The 14,109-nt window shown below is 35.1% G+C and overlaps 1 protein-coding gene across 1 annotated transcript in view; it reads right to left on the bottom strand.

Annotated features, from left to right (window-relative positions):
* uri1 (URI1 prefoldin like chaperone) overlaps nucleotides 1-13,770 on the bottom strand; it is a 27,420-nt gene extending 13,650 nt beyond the window's left edge. The window contains exons 1-4 of the mRNA XM_088613453.1: nucleotides 13,411-13,770; nucleotides 4,353-4,387; nucleotides 2,020-2,098; nucleotides 399-534 (exon numbers count right to left, since the gene is read on the bottom strand). Of these exons, the coding sequence (XP_088469579.1) occupies nucleotides 399-534; nucleotides 2,020-2,098; nucleotides 4,353-4,387; nucleotides 13,411-13,482 (322 nt within the window). The 5' untranslated portion in view covers nucleotides 13,483-13,770. The remainder of the gene's footprint in view (nucleotides 1-398; nucleotides 535-2,019; nucleotides 2,099-4,352; nucleotides 4,388-13,410) is intronic.
* Between the last annotated feature and the right edge of the window lie 339 nt (nucleotides 13,771-14,109).

Genomic DNA, 14,109 nt, shown 5'->3' with positions numbered 1-14,109 from the left:
TCTACACACACAAGTCTTTGAACAAGGAGAGAAACCGGAGCACCAGGTGAAATCCCCCATGTACAAGGAAACTTCACACAGAAGAATTCTCAGCTTGGAAATGAACCCAGGAGCCAAGAACCATTAAGGCAGCAGTACTAACTGCAACAATACTTTGTCATCAGGGAGGCCCTCATTTTCTATTAAATACTATTTTTATCAGAACTGTTACAATTTGCAATTAAACTTTTTCGATCAACTGGAGTGGGCACTTAAAGCATTCACTAATTGCCATAGTCATAAATGAATGAAACAAAATATAATGACAGTGTGTCTGGATACTTCATTTGAGTAAAACTAGCACAAAGAAAGTATGTAAAACATAGAAATTGCTTGCTTTCGCATTAAAGATAACTTACGTTTCTTCCTGTGCTCCACCAGGTTAATGGCCTGCTTTGCTGAGCATTTTGCAAACCAGTTGTCACCCAGCAATACTGTGACCTCATTTGTATGCACAAGTTTTCCTGGCATGAAGGCAAGAGAGCCAAATGGTACCTGACACACACACACAAAAATGATGTCAGGAACAACAAATATGCAAACACCCTGAAATAATTTGAGCTCTAAATGTTAAACACACTCCAAAACTGTTAAAAACACAATTAAACTTTAAATTTAATACATACTCCAGTATTTACAAAACCAATACATAATAGAACCAAAGGCACACTAGGAATCAACAGATCCTAGATTCCATGTCAATATTACACATTTACTTTTCCCAAATACCTTCAAAGTTTGTCTTTTCATTTCAAAGCTTAAATGTGGAAACATTAGAATTTAAGATATGTTAAATTAGTCCAAACATTATTCACTTTGAGTCCAAAAAGGTATTCATCCAGTGCAGACATGACACCAAGGCAACAACTTTTTTTTTATATATATATACAGAGCATCAAAAACAATTACTACAGGAACAAATTCAGAATGTTATTAGTAGGAAAAAGGTTTTTTGTAGCAGTGGCACTGAAATTGTATCAAACAGACATGAAATAGTTAAAAGCATTATGCTGATTAACACTGTTTTTCAACAAGGTGTCTAGGAGTGTGCCAATAGAGTTGTGTGTCCACTGGTGGAGGTAATACAAGTTCTACATTTGGCACATACAATTTACACTAGGTTCCAGATTCTGTTTTGTGGGATTCGGTGCTATATCCATCTTAACCTGGACAATGTACCTGCTAACCACTCCCTGATCCATAGATGCCACATGTTGTAGTATCAATTCATCCCATAAATAGCACTTGGGGCTCAGGTCTGGCAAGTAGGACATCAATGACAACTACAACTTTCTCATTCCAAAACAAAGCCATTGTTACATAAGCAGCATGAGGATGTGCAATGTCCTGCTGGAACATTGTAATATCAGGATGAACCCATAGAAAGGGCTGCAAGTAAAGTCCCAGAGTCCATGAAACTTGATTAATGTAGTGTCATGCAGTCAGGCAGCTACATATGGAGTAAAGAGATTAAAAAGGACTTGGCTCCATGGCTGGCAAGTTCAACTGAGGTGTTGTCCCAACATACTGATGACCCAAAGGCATTTTTTAAAAACACACATAGAGTAATATATTTTTCTTTGATGCTCAGCATACTTTAATCTTCAGCGGCATTGTTAAAGATTAATTTAAAAACAGATTAAATGTTTTTACAGTTAGAGCACAAAAAGTTTTATTTTTTGGGGACTAGTGATGAACACACAGAAAGTTTCTCTAGTAAACAGAAATGATAACTAATAAGTAGTTCATGTAGGTACCCGTGTTAGCACGCTAAGGCTGCACAGAAACAAGTAAAGGTTTATTCTATGCTTTTCAGCATGGAATAAGCCTTTACTTGTTCACGATAACGAATAAGCTGCAACACTCAGAAAAGGAGGTTTTAAAGAAAATAGTCAGATTACTTCCAAAAATTCAAGCAAAATGGGCATTTAAACGTCTGAAAAAAAAATGAAGCAAAATCATGTACTGGTGCTGACTTACCATAATATCATACGACAGTTTGTCAGGCAACGAACTGAGCCTTTCCTGAAGAGCCTCATAGTCACACTCTACCTTATTCCTGTTAAATAAAAAGTTGACAAAAGTGTTTAAGCAAAACGGTTTACTTTAAAGTGAAAAGTAAAACGTCTAAGCATAACACTTTTCTTCCCACTTCAAAACTATTTTGCCAAAGGCTAAGGGTACATCAGAACTAGCAAGGAGTCTCTAAAGCTTTTATTTATTAAGCAAATATAAATAACCAAAAGTTTTTAATTATGTCCACTGAGCTTTTTGTTCCTTTGTTTCCTTTATATTTATATAAAACAGTAATGAGTGAAGCCAAGAGAAACCTAGAAAACAGGTGCTACTCATTACTTGTACAGTGATGTATATGTTTGGCAATTAAATTAAATTAAATTGAATAAAATAGAACTCTGAAAAACCACATAGGCAAGATCACCTATTAAAAACAAGTTTCTGACATAAACCCGACCCCCGATCCAACCAATGGTTCCTTACTCTGATCCTGGGGGACTACCATGTCCTCTGTTTTTATTCTAACCAAGTTCTTAAATACAGGCTAGTTAATTTTCAAGTAATGATTATTTAAGTAATGGCAAATTCTTGCACTTACTTTCAACTCCAAAAAATATGAACAGAATATGCATTTGTGACCACTTTATGAGTTCAAGAAAGACTATCAGAGTGGCACAGAGTAACAGTGGTTAGCACTGCTGCCTAATAGCACTGGGGCCCTGGGGCCAATTTCTACGGTGCTATCTGCGTATAGTTTGTATGTTCTCCATGTGTTCTTTCAGGTGCTCTGGATTTCTCCCACAGCACATAGACATACCTGTAGGTTAACTGGCTTCTGTAAGATTAGCCCTGATATAAGTGTGTGTATACGTGATGGACTGTTTTTTTGGCAAGGTGGTATCCTGCCTATATCCAATGACTGTACTGGATAAAGCAGTTTAGAGAATAGATGGATAGATAAAGAAACACAATGATACAGACAAGTTATCCCAGTTTTAACCACACTGTTCGAAAGAGGAAAAACAGGGCCAACCTAGTGATTTAACCAGTAAAGGTGCTCCCTGTGTACAGGTTGAGCTCTGCAATCGTGGGTACATGCTGTGTGACTCGGATTTCCCAGCAGTAGCACATAACTGGCTGGGCACCCTCTAAGGGTAGAGTGGAATTAGAACAGGGCTCTCTTGGGTTTTGGAGACACAGTGACCCCTACTTTCTGAGCACTTGCAGTGCCCTTGACCTCTCTTCTCCCTAAACCTCCAAGTACAGGGATACGTTTCTCGTGACACTTTAAAAGAAAAATGTCTCAAAGGCAGGCAGGTCAGAGGACTCTGCCTATACTTCTTCATTCTCCCCTATGTGTGGTGCCAGGGTTAGCAGATGAGAGTTGAGAGAAACAAGCTATGGTGCAAATTGGGTGGGTGGAGCCAAAAATAACTGCCGATTCTACATTCTTGAAAAATAAAAAAAAACAATAGTAAGGAGTTCTGAATTTTGGGATATATTATTTCCATAAGGGACTGTTCATTACAAATTGATCACCTGTTAAAAGATATTTAGACAGAAATAAGAGAGCAAACACGTTCAGCAGAGACTGCATAAAGTTCTGATTGATGAAATGGAATATTTATAAACTGACAACTGGGTAACAAGCAGAAAAAAGAAATCAGTTAGCAATAGTAATAATTAGGAGCTCAGGTGGAATGAAAACCAGCAGACACAGAGGTCCCCCAGGGCCAGGGTTAGGAAACACTGCCTCCAGTATCCTTAAGATAGACGAGAACACTGAGTCAGGGGGTTACAAAATAACCAACATGCTTGATCAGTCTTAGCTGTGCTCCATGACACAAAGCGATTTACATAATCTACCTAAAAATGATACTGAAATACGCTGAAACAGAGAGGGAACAAACTGCACGAATTATGAAGAGATGCAGACAATGCAAGCATTGAAACTACATTTTAATTTACTAAATTTTCCTTCAATTTAAAGTGCTGGGATCAGCAAGTTAATATGGATGTTATCCATTTGAAGGTACTGCAAAGATAAATGCAATAGTGGCTTGTAGCAGTCACATTTCTTGCAGAAGAACACAGACAATTTGCAGTGCTCTTTAGTGTAATTCAATTTTACCACTTTATACCTTATATCACCCAGGCAATTTTTATTCACAATCACATTAGAAAACATCTACATCAACTTCTTAAGATTTAAGATGCAGACTGATATAAAGTAGCTCAAAATCATTTCAAAAAACATTCTCATGCTCAGATGGTCAAACAAAATACATCACACTCACCAGTGCCGAATTTGGTCTTGGCAGCCACTGACCATCTGTTATTAAAAAAATACAAACACCTTTTGAAACTGTCACAACAAAGCGTATGGGACAATGTATAAGAAAACAGTGACTCTTCTGAACAATTCCCAACCATGGTGTTTAAGAGCTGAATTTCAGAAATTGAAACATGCAGACACAACTAAAACAAAAAAAAACACTAACAGATTTATTTTTTAAAATGTTTGTGTCATGTTAGATTCAGAACTCTTCATATACTTAATGTACACATGTACATATCTAATGTATCATATATATATAATCTAGTAGCAAAAAGACTTAGAACTCCAAATCAAGGTTAACAGCTTCCTACATTTAATATACAATGTCTATAATTATGTGCAAGGCTTCATGATAGACTGACAAGTAAATCAAGAATCTAATCTCTTCGGATCTTGAATATGGACGTGGACCCAGTAACTTTACAGGAAGCAAAATAAACAGGTGCAATAGAAGAGCAGCTTGCATAACAGTCTGGGTTCTATCTTCAGCTCTTGGCTTAACAGAACCCAAAATCTCTAGAGAATAATTTCAAAGGGCCTTTTTTTCTTACAAGAGCAGCCTTTTAAAATGGACCACTGACAACAACATAATCCATATCTACTATATTGCTTTTCATAATAGAAAAGCAGTTGATGACATTCCCTATTGTCCAGGATCTGGTATACTTGGTTATATTTAATACTGACAGTATAAACATTTCTTAACATATAGAGATATGTTATGAGACCTTAACTATAGTATAGTTGCAAAACTAATTCATAGAGTCCAAAACTCTGGCTGTTAAGGTCTGGTTAATTCTTTACTACAATAAGCAAACAAAGCAAAAAATCAGAACTTCAAACAGAGGAGCCCACCACAGCAATGTGACATCTATTCTGCACATATCTTGAACAATGGAATTCATACATAAGCCGTAATCTACGTACTAGAACATCCTTTGCTTCTCAACAGACTGTGTTAATGATCAAACTGCAACATAGAGAGCAACCAGTTATTGAAATGGCAGCATTTTAACACACGACCCTTGAGACTTAAGCATGTGGTATCTGGCCTGATCACAGTCACCGAATGCGATTATACACAATCACAGAACGAAGATTATAAATCTTTTAAACACTCTGATCATGTAACACATCTGGACCACATCATTCTTGTTAAAGCTGATAATGAAATAGAGAAGTCATTATACTTCTCAGACATTCTATATCACAGTAAAGAAGAGTAAGGAGATTGATTACAAGTGCTGTGTCAAAATACAGCCTACGATTTCTGAAAACAAACCTACAAAGATTATATACAGGTAGGCTTATTAGTTTCTCTGCACCAACTCATCATAATAGTAACCTTTCTAGTACAAACATGCATACCACAGACTGCCCTGTGATGTTTACTGTGAGCAACAAGTGTGGAAATCTTAAATAAAATTTATGTCTATACTGTGAAAGGAAGAGTCACAAATAAACTCCCCATTTTAGCCCACCTTCAATTTACAAGTGTTTTATTTATTAATGGAATAGTGGGTCAGATCAAATTGAACATATAGCTTTATGTGTCACATTTCTGGATGGATTTCAAATCAATACCAGTCCCTAATGTGCCAAGGGCTTCAATTCATATTTCAACAAAACAGAATTGTGTGTCCGTGTCAACTTTTCAAAGTCATGTACAATTTAACACACCCGCTCTATTCACTGTAAAAAGTGCAATTACACAAAACTAATTAAGTTGAGGTGGAAGCAGGTTTTACTTTGGAGGATGTTAGTGATAAAAAGAATATCTCCTCCCGCATTTCTAATAGGAAATACACTAAAGCTAAAAAAAACTTGAACTAATTAATAAATGAGGCATTTCTCAATAGTGATACACAACATCCACTACAGATCTGTTCCTTGTTGTGCAAAACAAATATTTTTTTCTTAAATAGTCAAACAGCATCCCTATAAAGACAATGGATATTTTACTTGAACAACAAATTAAAAAATACTGTAAGCTTAACAAATTGCACTACCATTTAGAAGTTGACTACATAAGTTATGTGATTTATAGACATCAGACAGTATTTAATACAAGCAATAACATAGCCTATTGAAATTTATGTTATAATCTCAAATATCAAAGCAATCACAAATTATTAGAACTGTAACTTAAAAGATTAAGAATACAAATAAAAGCACTATCTGCCAGAGTATACTCCAGAACATTTCTGTACAATCAGAATAGCTTCTGTATTGTTAACACCATTAAATGTTCTGCAATTTAACCACTCACACAGCTTCTATTACATTCGATGTGTTAATTCTATTCCAAAAGGCTGTAAAAATAAGAGCATCTGAAGTTGAGGATTGCATCATGCTTTCTGCTGTCATCTATTAACCTTAAACATGGGTACATTTCTTTAACTCAACGCCAGCTGAATTAATAATTAAATTAGAATGAAGCTTTTGTAAATTAAAATATGCCCCTCTAAACAATTGAGTAATTAACAAAAATACAAATGTAAACAATTTTGTGTTCACAAGAGTGCACAGACCATTTATTCTTTAAAATCTACATCGTGAATTTTGGTTTCAACATTGACATGCAGCACGATTTTTGTTAAATCAATTGCAGCTATTTATTACTGGTTTTAATCTTGTACCCTGCACTAAAATGACAAAAAGGAGACAAAATGTTATGAGTATACTAAGGAAAAAACATGAATGCAAATTAGAATCAATTCTTTGAATGTAAAGAGGTTTTCCCCGTCTATCTAGAAATTGGTTAAGGTAATAAAAAAGGAACCTTAAATCATGGTGGAACATGTATGGCAGTCATGGCAGACTCTTTCCGCCTTCTGTTTTAACAAAATGAGAGAACCTGATAAGTATCATTAGAAAAAGTCATTTAAAAAGGGTTGAAGTGCCATCATCAATGCAGGGATGCCATGGCAACTTAGTTAGCCCAGCATGAAAGACATGATTAAGAAAACGAGCAATCCCATTGGTAAAGAAGGTCGTATGATCAGAATTGATCGATGAATTGTTTTCCTTCTTTTCAAGGTATATGGCACCGTTTAATTCCAGCTGCACCTGTAAAGTACTGTATTTCAACCACAACAAAAGTATACAGTTAAACGTACACTATTACTGACAAGTCCACTAAATATCACATTGAGAACTGACATTAAGAACATTTTCATTTAGAACAATTAGAAAGTATACAGCTTCATATATCTAAATAGCCTATCAACGGTATTTTAGACTGCAATCATTGAATAAACAATGCAAAATCCACAAATAAGGTCTTTAGAGTTTCACCTTTTGTGTCACTTTTTGTGACTAATAGCTTTTTTTGCAATGCCTTTTTTAAATTCTGTGCCTACAAGAGTGCTACTTCAATCAAGATTGTTACATGAACTACTTACGGAAGGAAAGGCAAAAAATGCAGAAATAATTTTGGAACAATGTGTAAAATGCTTTTGAGCTACAGTATTAGAAATACCTGGTTGAAGAAGATCATATGAAAACAAATTTAAATAATTTAAGTAAAGCATTACATAGAAGCATGCATACATTTTTCACACAATAATGATGACCTTACAAAAACAATACAGGTCAAAACATCCATCCATCCATAATCCCTTACAATAACCTACATTCCTAATTGATCTGCTTTTTCTGGGTTTACTTACATATATTATACCATATTATAAAAGTATTTAATATTACAATATATATTTATAATTATAATATATTATGTTTTTGATATTACATTACAAAAGACTCATAAAAGTTTATCAACTAGACGCATCTGTATTATTCTGTATTGTTCTTGTGTCAGTCAGTTTTGTTGAGAGAAAAGGCTATCCTTTATAAACCCGTTTTATCAGAGGATATTCAACAAATTGGTTATCTCAGAAGTAATGTGTCCATGGTAATATAAAACCTATCTAATGCACCTGGAATAAGTTTCAAGACTTCAGATGTTGCAGTAACAGAACACAAGGTTCCACATTTATCGTTGCAGTGTCAGCAAGTTAACACTTTGTTTAAATCTGTATGCAGTGCAAACAAAAAGTCACAAGGTAATCACCATGGTATTCGCTTTTTAATTTTAGGATGGTTCCAATCACGTGAGTCACCAATCCACTCACATTATAAAGTTAGCTTACTAACAACATGCACTAATCAATCCCATGAAAGCAATCTGTCAGGAAATCTTTAGGTTTAAGAAACACTATTAGAATAAGGATGAGGTGCATTTGTGGGGCAAGGTGGTGAGTCTTAAGAATAGCTGTCTTTATGCATCTCTTATGTCAATAAGGATTAGGTGCAAGCTTTTATCTTTTGTACCACAGACCAGACAGCCATTTTAAAGAAGAATAATGGATTTTGTTTTTTTAATAACAATAAAAAGGATTCTATATAAATACAGCCAAATCCTAAACCATACAGATTTCATAACCGTATGTTCAATACGTGATTTAATCTGTCTCGCTGAAATTTACTGAATGGAATCCAGGACACACAGTAATCAAAGGTAAATTTTATAGAACATTCTAAAATGCATGGGGTCCATAAATGTCCATCTAGAGCAAGTCTCATTCACTGAACTACACATAGTCTTCATCCTGAAATAGGTAAACAGAATCCATCTGGAAATGATGGATATCTATAATTCTATCAAGTGCAGTTTGGTAATAGATGCTGTGTTTGAGACCTAATATTCACAAACAATACAGTATGCAGTGAATGGCAGAAACTATACAGTAAATTATACTTTTAAAAAATCCTCTTAAAGCACAATCTGTCATGCACATCACAGCTACCAGCTGAATGACCTCTTGCTTTTAAGACATACACTTTTTATTTTAATATTTGAAAAATGTACAAAAAATATGAAATAAAATACATTTAACTTGACACTCTCGAACACAGCATGCTCTTTAGAGAATATCACAGATACACTTAAAAGAAATTTCACTAGAAATAAAATCACTTAAGATTGTTTTACAAAGCTACAAAAATAAATCAGCCTTACACAGCTTTTTTTTTTACAGTATGCACCCAAGAAAAATAAAAAAAAGATCAGACAATGAAATATTTAACTTGGTACTTAAAAAAATGACGTTCACCATACAGAACCATAGACCATACTATTTATATAGTATTAAGGAGTTTAAATACACATACACATTACTTTTCGTCATTCTTAAGATGGAACCCAGTTCCATTCATCCACTAAATACCACAGCCTGTATGTTTTACAAGCTGGACAGTGCTTTCCACTGGAGGTCAACAAAAGATCTGCAAGTACTGTGTCTAAATACCACTTTGTTAAACAGGACAGAGGCATTAATTAATGCACTGAGTTGTCACTGTCGAGAAGCATACATTAAAATCAATGGTTAATAAATTCAAAACACACAACAAACTCAGAGGGGATATGAAAATAGTATTGTGCTCCCTTGGAAGCAGCCCCAGAGCGGGTCCTCCTACCAATGAGGCGGCCACTCTGATGCCTAATGGAAAGTACCCGATGCCAGCTGTGTGCCTGTGAATAAAATCACTTTAATTAAAGGAATTACAATAGAAGGAGGTGGGGGTTATGCGAAACAAACTGAACGGAAATGGCCCCAGCATTGGCAAGCACTTCTTAGAAAACAAACCTTAAAGGAATATTACGCATTTTCCTCATCTTGAGGTAGTTTCAAAGAGCTTTGAGCAAATCCTTTCAAACATTTATTAAAATACAGTTTAGTACCACGACTAAAAATAATAATTTTGAAGCAAAGATGGGAGCTCAGATGTTCAAAAGATCAATTTTGTGCCCATTTTCTATTGATGTTAACAATAGAAACTTAAAACCTAAACCAAATTCAAACCTAGAAACAAAAGACTTCAATATTAGGGACAACTGTGTCCAATAAACTGCATTATGTATGTGCGGGTCTCTATATATATTTCACAAAGAACACCTTTCATGGGTATATCTTTTTTCAACATAATTTTATACATTTATATTCAACATAGAAATACATTTTTAAACAAATCCAGTTTAAGACAATCAGACTTTTTTAATTTTGCATAGGTAAAGACTTCTGGAAGAAAACAATAATTCTAAGAAACTAACCTAGGAACCTTATACACTCAGTTTTACAATGAGTACACTTCTTTCTTGCAACAAATACAACAAATTTACATTTTCAGCATTAACAATTGTATATTTAAATTATTTTTAGAAGGAAAACAGGCATGAACCAAAATTATTTAAAGACTGGTTATTTTAGGGTGTACTCTTTAAATCTGAATTATGCCAACTGTAAATAAGACATAATATCAGATCACTTTCATTTACCTTGAATTTTGTGCAGTTACAATGTGCTTAGGACGACCTCTGGCTCTATTGCCAAACGTAATTCTACAGTCCTGTAATTAATGTGTTAAACCACAAGAGGGTAGTATGTACAAAGTTATTTTTCACTAGACTATCAGCTTCCACTATAAACCGAAGAATCTTGATAGTTCATCATTCTCAAATGAATACTGGAATAAACTTTAAACACTTACTAATAAGAAAATGTGAAAGCTCTAAGATAAAAAAAAATACTTAGGGTCAGGGTAAGTCAGAAAATTGTTGCATTCTTCAGAAAAAGAAATAAAACTCAATGTAAAACTGCAGTGTAAGATCATTAAAGCAAAATACTACTTTATCGTGACAGATTTAGATCAAAATACATTAGAAAAAAACATGTTCTAATTATTACCACTGAAGACTTAAAATTATTAGAAAAAAGTCAATTGCGTCTCTCTATTGTCTATATAAATGAATCATTTTAAAACAAATTAAAGAGATCTAACTGGATAATGTTTAACATTAAACTTTTTTTTTCACTTTCATCTTTCGCAGATAATGCTTGAATTCTGCATAGCTTAATCCTAATGTTGAACGTTACTGAAAAGCAGTGTGCAGTTGTGCAAACAGTCACATCACATATTCAAAACACAGTAAAAAGCAGAAATTTTGCATTGTGAAGGTACAAAAGAACATATCTATAAAATAATAATAATACACTTTATTTTATATAGCACCTTTAAAGGTGACTTCTCAAAGCACTTTACAGAATGAGAACAACAATAAATAAAAAGAATACACAAGATAAAACACAATTACAATATACAGAGGAGACCGTGGATGGTGGTACTAAGAAAAGCAGAAGGGTGAAGAATGGAACCAGTTAAGTAAAGGCTCTTCTAAAGAAGAAGGTTTTGAGTCTGGATTTGAAGGTAAAAGAAACATCTGGACTAAAATCATTTCATAGCTTGCTTACTTGCCTGGTGTTAAGTGGCGGATTGACAGATAATCCTAGTCATTTAAAATAATCCATCTAACTGGTATGAAAACTTTTTAGGCCCTTGTCAACAGTACAATATTAAGTGATCATCTGCATCAATCTAGGATTTTATTTTCAAAAACCAGAATTCAATTAATCAAGAAATATATAAAAGACCATTATGGTGCCATTTACACATAAAGCTTGCTGAGCCACAACTTGTAGTAGTGCTAAGCAGTAAAGGCAAAAGGCCTTAGGAACTACAGCACAGTAAAGGAGTAGAGACAGCACACACTGGCTCTCAATTGGACACTGTTTCACATGCAATTGCTTACAATAAGCCACAGAGGGAGACAATTCCTCATGGACAGTATATAAGTGGTACTAAGCAGGATTAGTTTTTATTATAATAGGTCACAAAAAAAGAAGCAGTTGCATAGTCTTCTGTTGTCACATAACTTAACCAACATAACAGATTTATTAGGTAAAGCCGCATTAGGGTAATTATCGCTTTTTACAGAAAATCTTAAACTAATAAAATATTGAAATGTATGCACTACAGCCACACTGGAACTGCGTGTTTACAAGTAATAATGTCTCCCATGTGCGAATTACAGTAGCCGGAAAACATAAACAAGATGATACAATGTAGAACTAGTCCTCCAGGATTAACAGTCAGATCAGTGCACAGTTCTCTAGTGCTTCATAATCCTGTCTTCACATAGCAGCCGCAGTGTCCAATTCAGTGACAATTTGTACTCCTGAAAGTTTGGAGGTTGTTACAAGATTTGTTAGTGACTTGCTGGGATGGTAACTGATTCACATCTTTTAAAAACTGGAGGCTTCAGGGTGTAAATCTGTCTTAAATGGGGCACTGTTCATCACCGACCATCGTCAGAAAGGGGGCTGGACGAGGGGGGAGTTGTACTACTGTAATTACGAATTCATGATACTGAAGACTTTAAAACATGACACGCTGATGCAATGCATTAAGTTAGATTGATGTTATTCGAGAGGACACTGCACGGTGATCATACTGAACTTCCGCTAAATTTACATTTCTCCTATGCTACAAAAAACAGATTTTTAAGCATTGAGTAAGAGGAACTAACGGTGCAGAAACAAACGGCTAGCGAGTACAAACAAAGGCGACTGCATTTTATAGAATATTTTTTAATGAAATGTAGTTTCTACGATGATGTTTGCGCAGTTAGGCCTAACTTTCTTTCAGCTGAATCTCCGTGATTTTTTTTATCTACAACAGCACCTCAATAACCCTTCAGAAATCGCTTCCATTTTCCACGTGATTTCACTACACGATTCCCGAGTTCGTCTGCTATTCAGACCAGCCTAGTTTCTTATTAAAATACCTGTGAGTTTAATTTTTGAATCTATACTAAAAGAGAGAAGGGGCAGGAAGACACACGCAGTGATATACGTAAACAAGATGCAACACGTGATAAGGAAGTTTCGAGAACACAGTGCAAACTTTCACTTACCATTTTCCCCATAAATTTTCAAAGGGCACATAGAATACCCCATTCAGAACATTATTTGCATGACACACAATTACTGCAATGTAAGCTTTTAAAAATACACGTAACCATAAAACAGGACAGAGGTCACATTGTCAAACAGGACCGCGTGGATGCATCCCATTTTAAAACCCACGGGTATTCCGTTTGGTGTTTTCGCTTGTTTTACCTTTTTATGTTCTTCTCGAAGTCTGGATACTTCTGTCGGGAGGACGTTTTCCCTTTTATTTTTGTCAGCCATCTTCCCATGGGTTTTTTTTTTATATAAATGTGCGTGAGTTTTTAAGAATCTCAAATGCAACTCTCAAGGGTTGTGAGTCCTAAAGAAATGTTTATGAATACAATTGCAGGAATTTCTCAGGCCCTCTGGTCTCCTTTTAATCATCAATGGAGCAGCGGTTGTTATCCAAGACTTCGGGAGTGAAACCATTTCACACTCGCATTTTACTGTTTCACCGTTTTTCAGAAATTGCAACTGATCTGTTATTCCCCCAGAAGCTCAGCAACGCCTTTCAGCCTGCGCCATGTTCCTACTGGTGTACTCTGGGTAAAGGCTCCGAATCACAACAAAGCTGGGGTGCGTAGAACCGAGCAGATCGCTTACCTCGTTGCTATATGAATCATTGGCTAATTTCCCTGTATGTATGGTCACATGCGAATTATTGTAACCATAATCAAGGCAGCGTATTATTCAGTAGTTATAATGTGCAGAACGAATAGGCATGTCATTAGTGCGTTTATGTCGTGCGTGAAGGGAAAAAAAAACGATTAGAGTACATCCGTCGAGAGAATAAACCTAGAGCTTTCATATTTTACTTCAACTATAATTTCCGAGATGACACTATAAACAAACAGGTCAACACCCATA

The sequence above is a fragment of the Lepisosteus platostomus genome, chromosome 20 (genome assembly GCF_059453375.1).
Source record: "Lepisosteus platostomus isolate fLepPlt1 chromosome 20, fLepPlt1.hap1, whole genome shotgun sequence".
NCBI classification, from domain to species: Eukaryota; Metazoa; Chordata; class Actinopteri; order Semionotiformes; family Lepisosteidae; genus Lepisosteus; species Lepisosteus platostomus.
The sequence above is the reverse complement of the archived record's forward strand: the minus strand, read 5'-3'. Positions and strand labels throughout refer to the sequence as shown.